General features: G+C 39.0%; 1 protein-coding gene across 2 annotated transcripts in view; it reads right to left on the bottom strand.

Moving 5' to 3' along the window:
- LOC131088318 (contactin-3-like) overlaps positions 1 to 21,929 on the bottom strand; it is a 99,503-nt gene that overhangs the window by 31,434 nt on the left and 46,140 nt on the right. For both annotated transcript variants that reach the window (XM_058032260.1, XM_058032261.1), the window contains exons 4-6: positions 9,233 to 9,436; positions 6,909 to 7,011; positions 5,769 to 5,953 (exon numbers count right to left, since the gene is read on the bottom strand). In XM_058032260.1, coding sequence (XP_057888243.1) covers positions 5,769 to 5,953; positions 6,909 to 7,011; positions 9,233 to 9,436 — 492 coding nt within the window. The remainder of the gene's footprint in view (positions 1 to 5,768; positions 5,954 to 6,908; positions 7,012 to 9,232; positions 9,437 to 21,929) is intronic.

Here is a 21,929-nt window from a genome sequence, read left to right as displayed (position 1 = left end):
TAAACTATTTTCAAGTCTAAAGACCTTGGATTCAATTCTACCAATTAAAAAATCATTGTCTATTTACTCTTGTTTTAGGACTGTGTCAGGCAGTCTCCATGGGAGGGTCTCCCAAGTTCCCACACAACACAATAAAGCAGAAATGTGAAAACAGAGTAAAACAGAGCAGCTTCCCAAGGCCCAGGGTGGGAAATTCCGGCTGCCTGTCTGTGCTGATGGAGACTGCAGTGATTTCCTGGAGGAAAGCTCTTTTTTCTCTTCCAATTCCTGATGGAGGAGCTGAGCAGGAAGAGAAGCACCATTTTCAACCTGTCTTAGAAAGAGAACAATTCCTCCAACCAGCTCAAAATCGAAAAGGCAGCTCAAGAGGGCAATTCCAGCTGGGAATATTCTAACTCCTGGCCAGGATAAAGGCGCTTCATGTGCAGAAATAAAGTCAGATATTAGAAGCTCTGTCATTGCTCTGATGCTCTGACACCCTCCCAAAACTGGAGTTTGGTTTGCCAAGCCCAGCTCTGCCCCTTTTTGTTGAGCTCTGAGGACATCTGAAGGACTCTGAATAACCAGCTTTATTCCTGTCAAGTTTTAGCAGATCTTATTGCCCTAAAGATGTGATTCCACCATCATTGCCACATCTGTGCTCCTGAAGGAAGGCTTGCTAACAAAGCCTCATTTTCTCCTGGGGTTTGTGAATTATTTGTGGGCTAACCACGCACAGTGCATCACAACATGTATTTTTATGTATTACAACATGTATTTTTATGTATTATTTCCCTCAGAGTGAGAGAATTCAACAAAAATCTGGTTTTAATTCTGTAGGAATGGAGTGAAGGGAAGGAACCTCCTGGAACTACTGCAGAGTTATTGTGAAACCTGGATCTTCCTGAGGAGAGAAAAGGAGTCCCTTCTTCTAAAGCAAGGAATAGGTAGGCAGCACATCCTTGCTGAGATTTAAAAAAAAAATACACATTGTCCTGTAAGCTGAGAGGTTGGAAGTTAATTTTAAAGGAGTTCACAGTGCAGGGTTTGAGGCTGTGACAGGAATCTGTATTTTGGGATGATACTAAGAATTCTTGGGAACTTGCTGTGCAATCTTCATGAAAGATTCATCTGGAGCTCCCCCAGGACAACATGCTTGTAGGTAAAGTGATTTTCTGAGGCAGTTTAGCCGTCAGCTCCATGGCCAGTCACCTGGAAAAGCACCAGCCTGGATTTTGCTTCACTTGTTTTAGCCTAAAATATTCCTTGCAGTGCTCGTGGTCCCAGAGGCAAGGAGAGAACAAGTGTGTAACTTCATAAAGAGCATCCCAGGGAGAGGCCCCTCATCTTTTCTCGTGGTTATGATGACCCAGCCAGCTGAGCCTGCAGGAAACAACTGTTGCTCCATTACACTCCAGGCCTCCCCCGTAGGCCAAAAGGGAAGGAAAAACCATTTTTTCAGATTTTACAAAATCCTTTGTGATGTCCTGGGGGTTGATGTGAAGGAAGAACGACTGCAGGGATGCTTTTGGCTGAAGGAGTGACACTCTCCAGAGGCTGGGCTGGGATTTGTGAATTATTTGTGGCCTAACCACGCACAGCGCAGCAAAACACGTATTTTCATGTATTATTTCCTTCAGAGTGAGAGAATCCAACAGAAATCTGGTTTTAATTCTGTAGGAATGGAGTGAAGGGAAGGCAGAACTGCTGGGCGCCAAAGCCCCTGGGGAGCTCCTCCAGATTCACACAAAATGTTCCATTCTTACACTTGCACTCTGACATCTCCACCAGGAAAGCTGGGCTGGAACTCTCTGAAACACCTCTGGGGAGCTCAGGAGTTGGGCAGGAAAATCAGAGCACAAAGAACTTCCCAGAGCACAAGAGGGGAAGTTGTGAAGCAACCAGGAGAAAAACCCACCCCAAAAACGTGACCTGCAGTTCTCCTGCCTCAAAGCCAGGCTCTGACACTCCCACTGATGCCTGCAGCAGGGATGAACTCTGCTTTCACCTCAGAACTCCAAGGATTTCAAGCACAAATCACTTTTGTTCTGCTGAACCAGCTGGGCTGGGAGAAGCAGCTGAGACATCTCTGAAAATTTCATTTTTTGGCTCTCATTGGAAAATCAGAATGCCCTCAAGCAACAGGGAAAAGCTTTAGTATGTAAAAGAAGAAAAAACTGTTTATCTGGGCAGCAAAGAAATGGTATTATTAGACAGCATTAACAATTAAACTCTGGGTGATCAAGCTCAGCAACTCATTGATATTATTCAATCATTTGTAACTTTGCTGTTTATGTTTTGAAGACTTGCCAAGCACAAGACCATCAGATAAAACCTCTAAACAGAGAAATTCTTTCACATACACAAATAACAGTTTCAGTTTAGTTTTGCTGATAGATTATTAAAAAAAAAAACAACAACAAAATATACCAGTATTTCTTAACACACTAAAAAAATGAGGCAGATTCTACTGATTCCTGGGGGATTTTGTCTTTGTTACCACAGACCAGCACTGCAGAGCACAAGGAGAACAGCAGCAGAATTTCCTTCTCCTGTCAAACATTTTACCTTGGTGCTGCCAAGCAGGACTGCTGGTATATCAGCATGGGCTAATTAAGAATATATTTCCTTCAATTACACCTAAAATTAATTGCTTTACATATCTTTACCGTGCTTCGTATTTAATTGCATCCTAAAAGACAAAAATGAAATTGTTTCATCTCCTCTCATTTTTCTCTGCCATGGAACACCTCTGTGGATTCTTTTTTTTTCCCCTGTTATCTCTTTATGGGAAGCTAAAAGCGATGACAAACGAACAGGCTAATAAAGGGAAAGCAAATTATTTAAATCTTCAGGTTCTACATTCCATCAAAGTTGGATAATCTTCTCCTATTTTTAGCACAATCTGAGCTCTCCTGAGTAGAAAACTGGCATTTAACAAATGTTGGAACTGTAAAAAGGACAAGAAACTGAACATTTGATGTCAGGCTTTTCTTGATAAAATCCTTCAGGAGAGAAAAGGAAGATTAATAGTCTGTGAGTACTGTAATGAACCCAGAATATCTGGTTTAGAATATCTATTTTAATTATCAACTCCAACTATGGGTGGAGAGCTATATTTGAAACACACCATAATTACAATAAAACAGACTCCTTTCATTTCTTTCAGGAGTTACAGATGTGACAGATTTACAGGAATTCTTGGGAAAGTGACTATGGACAGGAGTGAAGTTGTTCAAGGACTTTGTGGCTTCAAGGCTGTAATTCATTATTGGATGAAAAAGCAAGGCTTTTAACCAAACTGTTAATGAACTGGAAAACCTGATTTTCAGATTTTAAACTTTGCAGTTTCAGCTCATAAAACAAATCAGAATAGGAGTGTTTCACTTTGTACCAGAGCAATGAATGTTTCAAACTTTGGTTCAGGACCAGCTTTATGTTACATTTCAAAGAATCTTTAAAGTTTGTAAAGAAAGAAAAACCTATATTTTAGGGACATGAATGATTTTTATCAATACTTTTTTCTGCCTAAAGATTTCTTTATCATGTCATTTCACCACAACAACTTGCAAAACATTAACCCCAATCCTTCTCATACTGACTTCTTTTGGGGTCAGGCAGAAATGTGCTTTGTTCTGCCCAGAGGAAAATGAATGTTGTCACTATTGAAATAAAAAGACATTTGTGCTTTTGTAATGTTTATATTTTTCCATGTTTGATAAGCAGACTTGCCTTAAACTTCTAAATGTTCTAACAGCAGCCACCATTCCCTAAAAACAGCAGATTTGTGGATTTTTGACAGCATTGGTATTTCTGGCAGATGGGTGATTTTTTACTCTGTGTCTTCACTTTATTGCATTAGTTTCCCCCAAATCCTCATCTGCTTTTAGAACAACTTCCTTAAATATTGATATTTTATTAGAAGGCTGACTGGGATGTGGTTAGATTTCCTCACCAGACAGATTTCTGGGCTTTGGCACCAGATGAAGTGGCAACCCATCAGAAGACATTATCTTCAGTTATAAAACTTTGAATTATCAAGAGAAGTTATAAATGCTCTCATCCCAAATCCAGGCTTGTTGGAATTCTAACTGCAGCAACAAAGCAAGCACCAAAATAAGAAAGATTACTTAAATCTATTTAATTCTGCAGAATGGGTTCCATGAAGCAGAACAAATGAAATGAAACAGTTGGAGTGCCATTACAGCCATTACAGCTCTCATTATTCTTCTCAAGATAAACATCCATATCAGGGATGGCTCCTAACATGGGCAACCACTCCTACTGGAGTATGAGGGTTCAAATCCCTGTCTGGATTTGCACTGAAAAGGTTCACAATGATTCCATTGTTACAGAACTGCAGATGAGTTGCTTTTGCTCATTAGCAACATCCTTTATTTCAGCTCTGTGGCCTTTTAATGAGCAAAGAAGAATTTGGGCAGCAGGGCAGGAACCCCAGGAATGGCACTGCTGGAATTACAAGGACTGATGAACAAATCCACTCTACTTTATATCTGATTTCTCTATTTTTTATCTACTCTAATTTATATCTTATTTACAGTAATGTATCTCACAACTGTCCTGATTTAACACTGCCATAGGAATGTTGAGGCAAAATGATGAACAAACCCCAACTCCGGAACTTTCAAGCAAAAAATAAATAACTTAATAGAGCCAAATGCACAGTGCCAAGTTTGGCATGGCAGAGGACACTGGCAGATGAAGCAGCTTGGATTTGCTGCCCTATGTCAACCACAGGATTTCTCAAAAAGTCATAATTACAATCAGTGCATGGAAAATTTGTGCTGCTTCAAGTCCCCTGCCCAACCTGACCCTGAACATTTCCAACAACGGGGCCTTCATTCATTTAGATTAACTTGGAAGTTGGAAAGGAGAGAAATTTTCCTTCCTCCTTATAAAATCTATTGTGCCTTAAAGTAAAATCTTCAAGGACCAAAATGTGTGTTGTACCAGCCAGCTGCTCCCCATGGAGAGGCAGCGAAGAACCTGCTCTGCGCCTTTATCCAACTCTAAACCCATCTCCTTGCTCAAATATTCCTCCATGAGGGAAACATTCCAAGGCAGAGTCAGAATCACTGTTTAAATTGCCATTGAAGTAAAGAAAATTATATTTGCTGAGATCTGGCTTTAACAAAAATTGTCAATTACCACTTTGTTGCAAATCACTCTCGCTTTGCACCACCACCAGTGTGCTTTGCTGATACTCATTTCACTCTATAGCCTCAAATGCACAAGAGACTGCATTTTTTCCAGCTATAAAATTTCATATTATTTCATTTCCTATACTGGATTATATCCTCCCATTTATTTACTCATTTTAAAATAAAATTGGCTGTTTTGAAAGCACAGGATTGAGAATATCCATCAGTAATCTTTTCACAAAGCAAGACAAAATTTGTACTTGTCATAAATGGGAGGCCTAAATGATCCCCCAAATAAATCCAATTGACTGAAAATTGAAGGTTTCACCAATGGACCAAAAAGAAATGTTCTTAAAAAAAATAGTGTTTCCATCAGAGAAAAAACCAACCAGAAGCACACTCTGCTTTACTCTCTGCAATCCTTGTGAGCTTTTAAGCCATTTCTTAGAGACCTTACCAAGAAACTACTGCAGAAATTCTCATTTTCTGCAAGCACTTAAAACGCCACAGATTTTCAAGCCCAAATGCCCAATGGAACTGCAGAAAGTGGAAATTCCAGAGTACCCCAGAGCAGTTTATGATTCCTGAGTAAAGAAAGGAGGGATAGACAGACCAGAGGTTTCCTACCATAGTAAGTGAGACGTCCTCTTGCAATGTTTTTGCCCCTGGAGTTTTCAGTAATGCATTCATAGAGCCCTGCATCCTCCTGCTGGAAATTAGGGATTTCAATCATGCCATTGGATTTCCTCAGCTTTATTTTACTTGGAAATGGCAGCCCGTCAGTTCTTCTCCAGTTAATCTGAGGCACGGGGCTAAAGAGAGAGTAATGAGATTTTAAACAGTTTTGCTTAAAGTCCTTGATTGTCATAATGAGATACTTAAAGCAAACTAAATTCAGCAGTGACTTGCAGGCTGTGTTAAATGCAGTAACCACACTGTACATGACAGATGGTCAGACACTCAGGCACCTGATTTGCATTGCCTGCTGATTCCTACGCTGCATTTGTGGTCCCAAATTTGTCAGGAATAACTCTGTGAATGCCCAATAATTGCAACATTTCTTGTAAATCAGCAGTGGCCTCCCCAGAGGATGGATGAGATTTACCAGAGGCTTCCACAGAGGAAGAATCCAGGCAAGTCTTTTGGAATTGCCATCCTCCAGCAGCCTTTAATGCTCTGATTTGCAAACTTCCCCTCTCCTCTCCAGGGAGCCAAAGCAACAGTGTGTGATCAAGTTATCAATCTGACATGGGCACCTGACAACCTGCCTGCAAACAAACCCCACACTGGTAAATAAATACAGTTACAGAAACACAAATGCATTCTCAGATCATCTGTGAAAGAGAAAAGGTATCAGCTGCGAGGGAAGCATCATTCAGAAGAGAAATGCATTTCCGTCTTTATTTTGGCCATAAAGAAAGAACAATACTATGAAAGCATCAAGTACATTTAAGGGGAAAATTCAGACAACATTCTCACAGGCTTCAGCACCATTTCCTTGCACAAAGAAAAGAGACTTAGCTCAAAGGTCATATGCAAAACCACAGAGTATCTACTCAAGTTAATTTAAAATGAAATGTGAATTCCTGCGCTGCCAACATACACATCTTAATTCTAAACAAAATCAAAATACACTTCATGAGTCTCTGCTCTCTCATTTCAAGGCAGGAGCTGTGATGACCAAAATCAGGGAAACCCCAGAGCCCCACAGCTCTTGTGCAGGTGAACCCAAAGGTGCTTCACCTTCCAGTGAAGATGAACACTTACTTTCCCAGTGCAAAGCACTCCAGCTTCACAGTGGAGCCTTTGGCTGCTGCCAGGGTCTCAGGGAACTGAACTTCAATTTTGGGCTCGTATTCCCCCATCACACCTGCGTGAGACAATTGAGAAGGTCAGATTTTAAAGGCGGTTTTCAAAGGGTTTTCTTTCCCTCTCTTGCAATTCAAGATTATTTCTCTGACTATCTGCTTATAAAGGGAAGCACAGTGATATTAGGGACAGAGTTAGGATGCAACAGGGTTAATCTTAGAAGAAAGTTTGGACTGTGGGAATTGGAAATACAGAAACTTGCACAGACACTGAAGGGTTTGATCTGCAGCCTTGAGAGATGCTTGGACTGATGTAAAAATATACATAGACATTAAGCAGAAAAATAATATAGTTCTGTTTCTATAGTTGTAGGTGAGAATATGCCTCAAGTGATAAACTGTACTGATAAAATGGTGAAGGTTTTATAATCTAAGGGTGGGGTTGTATGGAATAAACTAAGAGTTTAGAAGTTATGATAGAAGCATATGTGTAATAGTAGCCCATAAGATGAAAGTATCCACAATGCAGCAGAAGTAAGTAAAGGTGATAGGTAAGAAAAGCAAAATAAACCCTGTGGCAACTGTCCATTGGGTTAGAAAGTTCTATATTGCCTTGTAACAAAGAACCTGTGACTACTCTGAGCTATGGCCGAGTTCTTGCTCCTCTAAAACCTCTCAGCCTCTGAGACTGATGTTTATCTGAGCAATAAATCATTCTTAACCCCATGGTGGTCCCATTCCTTCATTACAAAGGTGTCACCCTTTATTACAAAGGTGACAATGACAGAACAACACAGGAGAATTTAGGGTGCAAGAGCCAAAAACTCTGGGAACTGAGTTGCTGCAAATGCAGTCAGGCTCCTAGCAGCTCCCTGTTGCCCTGTTCTTCTAAAGTTCTTCCAAGCCTTCTGATGTTTACATTTTGCAATGGAGTGTAAATAATGATTGTTTTGCATTCCTTTCTGGAGGAGGACAGAACTGATGGACTGTCGCCACAGGACATGAAACAACATGAGGACACACACCGCTGTTCTCAATCTGAAGAGAAAAGGAGTTTATTATCTGACTCCAAATTTACAGATTTCCAAAAGTGACAGTGGATTGGAGGGTGACAGTGCCACCTCTCCAATGACGTTGAACTAGACAACAGTCCATGAAATTTCTCCTCCTCCATAAAAGAATGCAAAACAATTAACTATTCACAGAAAGTGTGTGAGAAACTTCGTTACAAGAATGTCAACATCAGAAGGCTCAGAAAAACCTAATCAGGGCAACAATGGACTGCTGGTTTGACCAGTGTGGTTGGAGAGGTGGCAATTTCATCCTCCAATCCACAGTCACTGCTTTTCAAACTCTATAAATACCGAGGTCCAGAAATAAATGCCCTTTTTTGCCTCAGACATCTGCTCATTCCGTGTTGTAGCCATGATATTTTCTGAAAAATCCTTTCCTTAGGGTTCTTCCTCCTGAGAAGATGAGAAGCTTCAGGAACCAAATGTAAACAATGATTATCTGCTGCTGCGGAATGCAACAGGCGCATCTGTGATTGGTCTCGTGTGGTTGTTTCTAATTAATGGCCAATCACAGCTGGCTTGGACTCTGTCTGAGACCAAAGCTTTTGTTATTAATTTCTTCTCTTTTCTATTCTTAGCTAACATTCTGATGAAATCCTTTCTTCTATTCTTTTTAGTATAGTTTTAATGTAATATATATAATAAAATAACAAATAATATAATATATAATATAATTATATTACATATAATATATAATATATAATATATAATATATAATATATAATATATAATATAAAATATATAATATATAACATATAATATATAATATATTATATATAATATATTATATATATTATATTATATATTATATATTACATATTATATATAATATGTAATATATATAATATTATAGTATATATATAATATAATATATTACATATATTATATATTATATATTATATTTAATGTATTATATATTATATATTGTATATTATATATTATACATTATATTATATATATTATATATTATATGTTATATGTTATATATTATATATTATATTTAATATAACATATATAATAAAATAATAAATCAGCCTTCTGAAACATGGAGTCAGATCCTCATCTCTTCCCTCATCCTGGGCCCCCTGTGAACACCATCACACCATGCGTGTGTCCCCTGGCATCCATTCCATTCCATTCCATTCCATTCCATTCCATTCCATTCCATTCCATTCCATTCCATTCCATTCCATTCCATTCCATTCCGTACCGTCTGTGCGCAGCACCAGGGGCGTGGGGGAGCCCAGCACGGGACTCCTGCTGGCCCTGCTGGTCACCACACAGCTGTAGTTGCCCACGTCCGAGGGCTCCACCTTGGCGATGTACAGATGCCCTGTCTCCTGGGACACGAAGCGCCGGCTGTCCTCCTGCACGAACGACGGGTACTCGTTGAAGATCCAGGCGAACGACAGGTCTGGGTGGGGGAAAAACAACACGAGAAGAGGGGTTTGGTAGGATTTTTCCACTTTTTTTTTTCCCTTCAAAGAGTACTTTGTTACTATACTCGACAGCACTGATGTGGCATTCCGTTCTCTGAAAAATCCCTTCACCCAGGGTTTTTCTGCTGGGAAGCTGAGAAGCCTCAGAGAAAAAGGAAAACAATTCTTATCTCATTTGCTTCTCCTGTGTTTTGCTTCTTTGGAACGTGTTTGGAGATTGTTTCATTAGTTTCATGTGAATTGTTTTGACTCAATTGCCAATTGAGGCCAAGTTGTGTCAGGAGTCTGGAAAGAGTCAGGAGTTTTCATTATTATCCTTTTAGCATTCTCTACGTATCCTTTCTGTATTCTTTAGTATAGTTTAGTATAGTATAGTATAGTATAGTATTCTTTAATATATTCTAGTATCATAAAATAATAAATTAGCCTTCTGAGAACATGGAGTCAGATTCATCATTCCTCCCCGCCACGGGGATCCCTGCAAATACAACACACTGCATTATTTCCAGTACTGTACTGTGTAACAAACAGCCAACGACTGAGAAAAATACATTTTAAGAAGTACCAGAAACTAGCAAAACCCCCCATTTTTTTCACCATCTCTGGGATAGGGAAAAGCACACATGCAAAGGTGTTTGATAGGATTTTTCCACCTTTTTTCCCTTCAAAGACTGCTTTATTGCTATATTTGACAGCACTGCATAATTTACAGTACTGTACTGTGTAACAAACAGAGCCAGTGACAGAGAAAAATACAGTTTAAAAAGTACCAGAAAGTAGCAAAACTCCCCATTTTTTTCTCACCATCTCCTCCAGCAGAAGAAAAAAAAAGGCAAAAGAAATCCAGAATATTAGCAGGTTTGCTTAAATCTCCTTAGTTTCTTTTTTTTTTTTTAATTTAATATGCACAGAAATAGGAGCAGACAGCAAAAGCGAGAGCAAACTTTGCTAAAATGGAAAGATTATTCATTCAGTAGCTACTTAACTGCTCAGCCAGATGATTAGCAGGTAGAAACAGGACAGCCGAATCCATGTGATAAGGATGTCAGAAGAAGCCTAAATTCCCAGTAGGGCTCATCACACAGCAAAACTATTTTTTTCATACAAAAATCTATAAAAAAACTCCATTAAAAACATTTCTGTGTGTTGTGGCCAAGCAGCCCTCCCTACCACTCACTATGATTATGTGAAAGGGAAAAAAACAAACCCACACCTCGAAAGAGAAACGAAGAGATTTGGCAAAAAAATCCACTGCATTTGTTTTGTTTCCTGAGCATCACTCTGAGCCTTGTACGGCCAATTTTAATTGGCAAAAGCCCCTTCCTGTGCCAGGCCACGTGTTTGTCTCATTCATTTCCTACAGGATCAAAGGAAAATAAATTTTTAATGGCGTTCTAGGCAAGGAATAATTTTTTTTTTCACCCACGTGGCATTTATACAAAGATTACAGCTTCTCGAGGTGCTAATTAGCAATGATTACAGCCTGATTGACCTCTCTTGTGTTGCAGTGTCTGCAGCACTGGCACTGCCCCCACGAAATGGAGATCAGCCCCTCCTGGCACAGCTTTAATTTGAGGGTGCACAAATGTGGGTGCACCACGGAATGTAAAGGTGACACAACCTGAGGCCTCAACCCCTCCCCAGGCTGCCAAAGCCAGCAGGACAATTCAACACAAGGTAAAACTGTGCAGGTGGAAAAAAAAAATCCACTCAATAAATGAAATTATTAAGATATTTATGGGCTGCCTAATGCAGAAAAGGCATCAAATGAAATGGCTGATCATTAACCTGCATTTAATTTTCTTCTATCAATATTTAAACCTCTTTCCATTACGACAATTCCGCAGCAGCGGCCTGTGCCGACCATTAACAGGCTCAGGAGTTAAACTTCAGTCAAATTTAAAAACATTAGAAATAAATGAAGATAAATGAATAGGACAAATCAATAAATCAATAAATAAGTATTAGAAATAAATAAATAAAAATATTATAAATATTTATTGCCAAAACCAGAACCATGAGGAGGAAAAGACCTGCAAGACCATCACCTCCATGGACCTCAGGATCACCAATGGCTTTCACCACAATTCCTTCCTCCAGAACTCAGAGGTGTAATTAATTCATGGAAAGGAAGGCAGCAAGGATTTGTTATGAAACAATGGGGGAATTAGTGCAGTGGGAAGCATTAAATTATTTCAAAAATAAAGAAAAAAAGAGAGCACACCTGAGGGGTTTGAAGGGCACTACGTGATCTGAGGGAGCAGGGAATGTGGGGTCTTTCTAAATGGGAAAGGCAGATAATAGAGGAGAAATCTTTCTGCAGAAGAGTTGGGTGGACACAATGATCTCAGGGCTGAACACCAAGTTAGGGACCAAAAAAAGCCAATTTTCACCTCCACACCAAACCCAGACACCCACAAGGCAGCTGTGGGTGACACCAGCCTTTCCTGCTTCTGCTATTTATTGAACCACCTGTGCTTCCTTGCTCAAAACATTATTTCATGCTTAAAAATAGGAGAAAATAAAAAGAAGAAAGATGTCCACAACAGCGTGGAGATCTGGAGATGCAGCAGGAAAAGAAGCAGCTTCATTTCATTGCTAGGATATTGGGTTAAGTCAAGAATAAACCCACTGAAATCAATCACTGGGATTATGGCAGCCATGCAAAGTGGATTCCAGTTTAATTGGGGCCTTCAACCCATGAATAAACACCCCTGGAAACCTAATTCCCCATTCAACACTTATTTTCACCGACTCCTTTAAAAAAGGCTGGGGTATTTCTAGCCCTGTGCCCCACCACCTCATTTTATATTTATTGTCCTTTACAAAATTGCACTCTTACTTTTCAAAATTAAAAAAAAAAATCATATTAAACAACTTGTGGTGTGATTTATTATGTTTACACCATTTGCCTGTTGCTGATCTTAGGGCACCTCCAGGGACACAAACTCACTCCTTTTCTGTCAATTACAAGTTTTCAGTTGATTTTCTGTTATAAATGGAAGTAATATGTCTCTCCTGGGCTTCCTCTGAGTTCTGAGCCTTTGCTTTCCAATGCATTTTTTCCTTATTTGGCAACCATACATGGATAAGGTATTGGAAATTACAGTTATTACTCAATTTTTATTTGTTTACTACGTCTTGGTTGGCGGCCTCTCTTTATTTTGCATTATTTGATTATTATTTACTGTGCAGTTTCCAACACACTCAGCATGTTCACACTGTTCCAGGCCTTTTGTGCACCTAAGTGCTCAATTAAAAAAATGCTTATAAAATTACCTGTCATTTTTAAACCTGAATTCTTTACAAAATTCAACAATTAAATCACCATGGCCTTTGGGGTTTACCAGGGTCATTTCCTGCCATTTATGAACCTTAAAAAAACACCAAATTACTGTGGCTAAAGGAACATAAAGGGGTAAAACCCACACATTTATGGGTTTTTAACTATGTTCAAAGTCAAGGCTAAAGTTTATGCACATCCTTTTGAAAATATGGCTTTAAATAATATTTAAAGAATTTTAGAAATATAGAACTTAAAGAAATTACACATTTCTTCTGAATGAGACTGAATCACTTCACTGGGAGATCATTTACAGAACCAGTGTGATTTTACTTCTTGTAAACAGAATTTAAGTGACAACAGCAGTGGTGGAAACCCCAAATTGTAATTAAATTCAGAAGTTGGAAAAGCAAAATTTTGGGGGGAAAAAAAGGCACAGAGACCTATGATCAAAAGGAGAAGAACAATTAACGAAGTTAATTTTATCCACTATTTGCATAAATAATGCCAGCTCTTGCTCCTTGTCTTCTGGGCCATCACTTCAATAAAACTACTTAATAGCTACCTGCCAGCCCCATAATTCACACAGAACTGAGACTTCTAAAATAGCCACAAGAAAGTGAACAATGTTCTTCTGCAACAGATTTAAAAAATGTTCCAAACTGACTGGATTTGAATTAGCCAAGTGGGTGTTTCCAGAAATAAAGCTGGTAAGAAATGAAAATTCTTGATTTTGGGGGGCATGGAGCTGATGGAACAATACTTCAAGGTTAAAAAAAAAAAAAAACCAAAAATCCAGAAACATAAACAAACAAAAAAACCAACCACCAAAACATAAAGAGGTTTCATGTCAATCATTAATCCCCAAATCCCAATTATTTCAGCATTTCTCCAGTTCTGATTTTACACTATTCTGCAGCAGAAACACCAGGAGAAGCTGAAATATCCTGGAATTTTGTGTCTCCCAATGGCTCTCTGCCCATCCCACAGGATGGCACGTGGCTCCTGGAAAACTGTTTCCAAGAAAGTAATCAGACAGAATTTAGCAATGACGGAAACTGCAATTAAAACCATGGAAATGTGCAGCAAACAGCTATTTGGAATGATCTACCTTAGGTGAAAAGTGATGGAAAAGTAACACTGATTTTGAGAGGATAATAACAGACTCCCTAATTAAGGCAGAAACCAATTAGTTCATAATTTGGCCCAATTTCAGCTACAAGTGTGATGAAATGGCAGAAAAGGGAGTTTGTGGATGAGCATCCCTCACTCAGAAGGGAGGAGGTCTGGGAGCTCACACTGAGCATCCAGGGTGGGATTTTTGGGACAATCACCCACAAAAATGTCCATTTCTCACCACTGCTGCAGCAGTCTGTCTGCACAGGAACCTCTGGGAAAGTGCAAACAAATTACCTAAAAGCAGGAAGTTAATTAATGAGGTAAAAGCACAATTAAGGTCCCAGAGGATGCTCTGGGGTGCAGCTGTCCCCACTCACCTCCCTGCAGGCAAATCCTTGGATTACACTGCTGTGGGACTGGGATAATGGAATGTCAGTGCTCCCAGGGGTATAACTGGTTTTATTTTACATAAATTAATTCAAGCTTCTCCTTAATACTTTCCCTTTCTCACTTGGGAAAATTCTCCTGCACTCAGTTCAGCACTCCATCCTCCCCTGGCCAGCCCCACCTCCAGCTGCTCTTCCCTGTGCCACAAACCAGGTAACATCTCCCTCATTTCTCCTGGCAAACGTTAAAAATTGCTTTCCAAATAAAAATCTCCTGCTCTGGAGGCACAGGACAAGGTGTTTGCGTGCTCCTATAACATAAGTATAAACTGGAGCTTAAAATGCAACAAAGTGCCTCTGTCAGAAATGGCAGCATCTCGGCAATGAAAAATCAGTTTAGAATATTATTTGAGATCAATTGTAGATAATTTCAAGGGTTTGATGTATATTCTGGTAAATATTCAATGCTCAGAAATTAAAAACTGTCCTAGGTGTGTGCAGCTGGGAAAAACAAACCAAGGCAAGGCTCAGGCTACATTTCCAGGGGGATCCTGGGCTGCTGGCATTCAGGTAGTTCCATCACTGATAATGAAAAAGACTTCAGCTGCAGTCACACTTCAGAGAACAAATGGGGCTGGTATTTACTTTTTGCTCATGTTCTCTATATAAAAATAATGACAATTACAAAACCTGTGCGGCAGGGCTTGACCTGAGGCCTCCAGGAGTGATGCGAGACAGTGAGATCTGCTCAAAATAGGTGCAGAGATTTCCCAGCCACTGGGATTTCACCTGAACTCTGCAGGAGAACTCTTCTGGCTGAATTTTTGTTCATACCAAATGCAAACTGTGTGATGGGAATGCAAGTCCAGCTACCAAAAGTGAAAAATGTATCCCCAGAAATTAATTTTATGTTCCAGAGTATGATGGCAACATTCTGATTTGAAACTAATGTATAACATTAATTGTTTTGGCATAAAAGTTGAATTATTTCATAGCTAAAATACACCAGATCAATTTTCAGCCTGCTGTGCAGGTAATCAGGCATGCAACTTGTGTGTATGGAACAGCCCAGCACAATGAGAGCAGTGAGACACAAACACACACAATATCCTGCAATTCCAATCTACTCATTAAATGGGAATATTGAAATGTTTCAGCTGAAGCTGCAAGGTTCCTACTTCAGGCTAAAACCTGATTTTCATTTTTAAACAAAACAGGGTAAGAGTCCACTTGCTACTTTGATTTTGGAAGGAGCTTTAGTTTGATGCAAAAACAGATGTAATTCTTTGAAAATACTGAATTGTACTTCTTTGTGCTGTCCCCCAGCCTAAAACACAGCCACGGGAGAGGTGACTGCACACAATGATGTGTCACCTGTGCTCAGCTGCCACAGGGATGTCACACTAAATAATTCCTGGATAATAATAATAACAACAACAATAATTCTAAATCATCCCAAGCAGCATCACAAGCAAGGCTCACCACTGTAATTAAAGCACCAACATTTCCCAGCTCATCCTTGGGAACACAGATGCTCCAGACTGGCAGCTGATTTCTTCATTAACACCAACCCCCTCCTGGTCAGTCCCACCTCAAAGATTCCTGTCACTGTCACGTTTTCTGAAAAGTCCCTTCACCAGGATTTCTTCTCTTGGGAAGCTGAGAAGCCTCAGAGAAATATGAAAACAATAATTATCTCATTGGCGTCTCCTGTGTTTTGCTGCTTTGAAATGTGGTTTGGAGACTGTTTATCCAACAGGTGAATGTTTGATTGGTTCCATGTGAATTGTTTTGACTTAATGACCAATCACTGTCCAGCTATGTTGGGACTCTGGAAGGAGTAACGAGTTTTCATTATCATTCTTTGCAGCCTTCTGTAATTATCCCTTCTCTATTCTTTAGTACAGTTTAGTATAGCGAATATAAGGTAATATAATATAATATAATATAATGTAATGTAATGTAATTTAATGTAATGTAATATATATTATATTATATTATATTATATTATATTATATTATATTATATTATATTATATTATATTATATTACATTACATTATATTATATTGCCTTCTGAGAACACGGAGTCAGATTCATCTTTCCTCCCCACAACTTCTGTCTGTATTCTTTTTCTATTCTTTAGTATCGTTTAGTATAGCATTTAATAGAATATAATTAATATCATATAATATATCATATCATATAATAAATTAGCCTTCTAAGAACACGGAGTCAGATTCTCATTTCCTGGGGAACCCCCAAACCAGCACAGATTCCCTTGGGAAGGGCTGAGCACGGGGCCCTGCTGCCCAGGGACCATCATCCAGGATCCTGCCCATGGTTTAGCATCCCCAGTGCCCCTGAGCTGGCACTGGAACACCCCTGGGTGCTCCCAGGGCAGCCCAGATGCCAATGAGAGCCTGACAGAACAGCTCTGCTGCTCTGGGCTCCCAGGGCTGAACAAAAACCCCAATTGTGCTTCCCCTGGAGCTGTGCAGGGGATGGATTGGTTCCTCCCCATCACGTTTCTGCACTGATTGCCCCAGCCCGGCTGTGCCAGTGCAGGAGAGAGCCCTGGCTCTGAGCACGCTGCTCCCACTCTGGAGGCGGCACAGGAGTAAGAAAATGCTTTAGGAAGCAATATGTAAATGCATCCCCATTAGCCACATCCATTCCAAGTGACAAACCGTTCCTTTAATCACCTCTCTAGAACTTTACATTTAATTGCTGAGAGCGTTTCCAGAACTCTTGTTGTGCTTTTTCAATAGCTGGAAGTATTTTAAAATTGCTTCCTGCCTGTAATGATTTTGAGGATAAAAAAGGCGATCGCTTGGTTTATTGCGGAACTAAAATAAATCTGATTTCTTGTGAATGTTAAATATTAGGGACATAAACCAAGGGAAACTAATGGAAATAACCCAGGAGTCAATTTTCAAAGTAAAGCACCAATATTTATATGTGGAAGCAGTACTTAGTGACACTTTCATTTGGTACTCTTGCACTCTTTTAGGAGAAGGTACTTGATAAAATCCTTGTGAAAAACAAAAATTCCTTTCAGCACTCTTGTTCTGAGTGCTGGGACTGCAGCCACCTCCCTCCTGCCTCCTCCTAATCAATTATCCTGTTTGCAAAGAAAAACCCAAATATTTTACTAGAGAAGATAATAAAGAGCTGGAGGAGAAACACCCCACAGTCACAATTTAGGGATAAAAATAAACTTGGTGGAGGAGTGAAATGCAGTTATTGTCTCCAATTTTCTCCTTTTTCCCCCAAGGCATAACTGAGATACCTGGGACTGGGTAAGTAAAAAGGTTCAACCTGAATTTTTTTCTTGCAATTTGGTTCTTCCTAATCAACTTCTGCCTTTTTCTTTCCATCCCTCCATTCTTCCAAGACATATTCCACAAATGAATGTGGAGTTCAAGATTTCTGTAAGATTTTGGGGTAAGAAATTGCTAAAAGCTTCTAGGGCTGTTTATCCACCTCTCTGTCATGCATGCACGATAAAGCAATTGAAGATGGTGCACAAATATATAAATATATATATATAATAATTATAATATTATATTATTTATAATAATAATAAATATATAAAATATATAAAAATTATAATTTATAAATAATATGTACTAATTTCAGCCTGGATTATCTCTCTGTCAGCTTAAAAACATGCACTATAAAGCAAATGAAGATAGTGCGTAAATATAAATAAATCCAAATATATAAATTTATATAATAATTATAATAGTATAATACTTATAATAATAATAAATCTATTAAAATATACATTAATTCGTTTATAATTTATAAAGAAGATATAATAATTTCAACCTGGATTACCTCTCTGTCAGCTTAAAAACATGCACTATAAAGCAACTGAAGATGGTGCATAAATATATAAACTAATTATAATATTATAATATTTCTAATAATAATAAATCTATTAAAATATGTATTAATTAATTTATAATTTATCAATAAGATGTACTATTTTCAGCCTGGATTACCTCTCTGTCAGCTTATCTATGCTTATATACTTGTAAAGCAAATGAAGATGGTGCAAGAATATATAAATATATATATTATTAATAATAATAAATCTGTAAAAATATATGTTAATTTAAAATTTATAAGTAATATGTAACAATTTCAGCCTGGATTACCTCAGCCTGGAAAACAGGTTTATCAAAAGAAAAAAGAGCTTCAGAATGACTGCATTTGACAAAGTGCACAGCAGACTGTCTCTGCAGCACTGGTTTGGTACTGGTGGTGAAAATAATGCTCTGGCAGGTAGAAATCACTGGAAGATCCAGCTGTGAACATGTATTATTTCCCCTCATATGGACAAACATAAGTGTCTCTCAGGTACCATTTGATTTCAAACTGTCAGCTGAAATTTGTGCAGATGATGATGATGACACCAGCAGGACTATTGAAAAATATGTTTTTAAATAAAAATGCCATTTCTCCTTGGCAGATTGAAACAGCACAGGAACACTGTGGAGCCATTTCCAAGGCCAATGCTCTTACAATATTCAAGGTACCACTCTCCTCAAAATGCATTTTTGTGCAAGAACCTTTCCAAGTGTGATTTATTCCTGATGCCCAGGCGTGTGTCATCCACAGCCTGCAACGGCAGCAGGGGCAAAGGTGCAAAACAGGATGGGGAAAGGGGAGTTCAGATGGGATACTGGGAATTGCTCCCTGGCACAGGTGCCCAGAGCAGCTGGGGCTGCCCCTGCATCCCTGGCAGTGCCCAAGGCCAGGCTGGCAGTGGGGTTTGGGGACTCCTGGGACAGTGGGAGGTGTCCCTGCCTGTGGGGTGGAATCCCATCTTTAAGGTCTCTTCCAACCCAAAACCTGCTGTGCACTGTGGCGGTGTTCACAGGGGTCCCAGGACGAGGGAAGAGATGAAGATCTGACTCCATGTTCTAGAAGGCTGGTTTATTATTTTATGATATACATTATATTAAAAGAAAATGATATATTAAAACTATACTAAAGAATAGAAGAAGGGATTTCATCAGAAGGCTAGCAAGGAAAGGGATGATAATAAAATCGTGTGACTGCTCACAGCCTCGACACAAGTGGCTGCCACTGGTCATCAAGTAAAAACAATTTCACACGCTGGGTAAACAATTCTCCAAATCACACTCCAAAGCAGCAAAACATGGAGAAGCTGAAGCTTCTCAGCTTCTCAGGAGAAAAGATCCTAGGGAAAGGATTTTTCATAAAATACGTCTGTGGCAGTGCAGTAGGAAAGAAATCCTATTCTGGAGTTGCACCTGTTTAACTTTGCTTTGTTTTAAAGGAATAAAACATTTCCAAAGTCAAATATGTATAACTAATTCAACTTAAAATTCCCTAAAAAAAATAGCATGTTGCTATTCGAGAGTTGCAGAAGAGAAGCAATCAGAGCATCCAAATATTTCTGGCATCTGAGACTCTTTCCATGCCATGTTATTCATGACGCAGAGCCCTGCTGGAACTTGCAGGTCTCCAAATGGCAATACAAGAGACACGAGCAAAAATTTGCAAGTCTAAACACTCATTTGGAACAGACATGACATTATTCAGTGAAGGATTTGTCACAGCAAACACTGAGCAATAAATTGGGATCTATTTTTCCATGATCTAATATTATTTCCTATCAGCATGTCACAACTCTGACACAATATGCTGTGAGCTGAATTGATCCCTGACCTTCAAATCCTGCCTCATTTATGGATTAAACCCACATTTATCAGGGAGTTACATGAAGAGGGAGGACAAATCCTGGCTGCTTTATCCATGCAGGAACATCCCTGCCACACTGCATGAAACAGGAACACAGAGCACACAAGGCTCATTGGGAAAAAAAGCAGAATTTCCTTGCAACTTCCAAGCAACAGTTCCACAAAATTCTTGCTATTTATTTAATTTCCTGCATTTTGGTTTTTGAGAAAAAATTAATTTATTTATTTATGGGGTTATGGTCCCATTCCCCATGGGAATACTGCAGCAGGATGTACACCAATGTAAAACTAATGTTGAGTTTTTCCAGGCAAACCAAAATTTGTTGAAATGTTCAAATAACTATCAAGCAAATCTTGACTTCTTCCATTAAAAATCATCTTTTTCTCTGTGTATAAAGCAGCTTTAAGCCACCCCAGACAACACAAAAGGACCATGCCTCATTGCCTGCTCCTCTCTCAAAGAGCAGAAACACCTCATAAATCCAAAATCAATGTCAGCTGAGGAAAACTGACTGTACTAAACAAATATAAATCACAATACACAGGAACAGAAATAACAGCTGAAGAGGAGCTACACAATAATCACAATACAGTTCAGTAGTAACAGGAGGTAAAACCCTACAGGAACTCAGATTTGCTTTACTGAGGGCTTTGTCACTCGTTAGATACCAATTCTGGAACAAAATCAGTAGCAGAGAAAAATCATTTTTAGATCTCCATATGTCTAGCTTTCCCCATTCCTGGCAGAATGGGCAAAAATTAGCATCACATGAATGTTTTTTAACCAGCTGCACATTAACTGTGTCCAACATTAGGCTTGGGATATTGAGAGGTTTGTTGGATTGACAGCCCTTTAAAACCATTAAAGACATCACAGTAACACAGCAAAAAGTCAAAATAGCTGTAGAGATTTCAGTGCAATTTAAAGGCTGTAACAACTGGAAAAGTAGCAGGAGAGATACATAAATCCAATTTTGACATTATTTTACCTTTGGAGCATGTGGGTGAGATGAATTGCTGATTTTTGGTGGCAAAAAAAGGGTATTTTAACAGGTTCCCTGCAACAGCATTCAAAGATCCAGAAGTACGGCCATGCAGAACGATGACAGATGACCATCTTAATTATCCAAACATCACTGCTCAATTATGAGACAACTTGGGGTATTTAATATAAAACCAGTCTGGATCAGAAAAATATTTGGGGGAAAAAGTCTTCACACTCAAATCCAGTCATTTACCAAATCTTCCACTCAGTGAATCCCAAACAAGACTGCTAAAAAAGGGAATTTTAATGAATTTCCAGAAAGGGGAAATGTGGTAACTTAAAAGAAAGTGATTTGTGGTTCGTAAATGGAGTTTCATTGTTGGTTTCATGCTGGACGTCCACAGCCCAGAGGAGCTGGAACTGCACACTCAAAAGGACAAAACCACTGCTCACTGCAGGAATAATTTGCTCCCCATTGAAAAGGGACATTCATATGACTTATGTAAATATCTGTGCCTAAGATAAGCAAGGAAAAAAATATGATAAATTGCAGAAGGGAAGCAATTTTCCTTTTCCATACTATGAGCTGGCACTTCTTTGGGGATGAGCATTGCTTTCTATTGTAACTGGGATGCTGTACATGGAGGAATAATCACTATTTAATCAAGTCTCTTCTTGCAAACTCTTTGCAGAGAATGCAAGAAATAAGTGCAATTAAGTTAGCAAGATCTTAGAAACTGCACAACACACCAGAAAACAAAAGCAGAGTATTTTGGGGGCTACAGGGGGAGAGGAAACAAGCTGGTGGAGCACGTTTTTAGAATTAGCATTGTCTGGAATTATTTGATAGCTCAGCGCAATAAATAAAGAGTCCAAGTAAAAAAAAAAAAAAGAGTCAGATCAGTGATCTGGAAAGGGCTGAACATCCCTGAGGCCAGGTCAGCTGGTCCTAAACCATC

Source organism: Melospiza georgiana, chromosome 11, assembly GCF_028018845.1.
Source record: "Melospiza georgiana isolate bMelGeo1 chromosome 11, bMelGeo1.pri, whole genome shotgun sequence".
Classification (NCBI taxonomy): Eukaryota; Metazoa; Chordata; class Aves; order Passeriformes; family Passerellidae; genus Melospiza; species Melospiza georgiana.
Note: the sequence above shows the minus strand (reverse complement) of the source record. Positions and strands in the feature narration are given on the sequence as shown.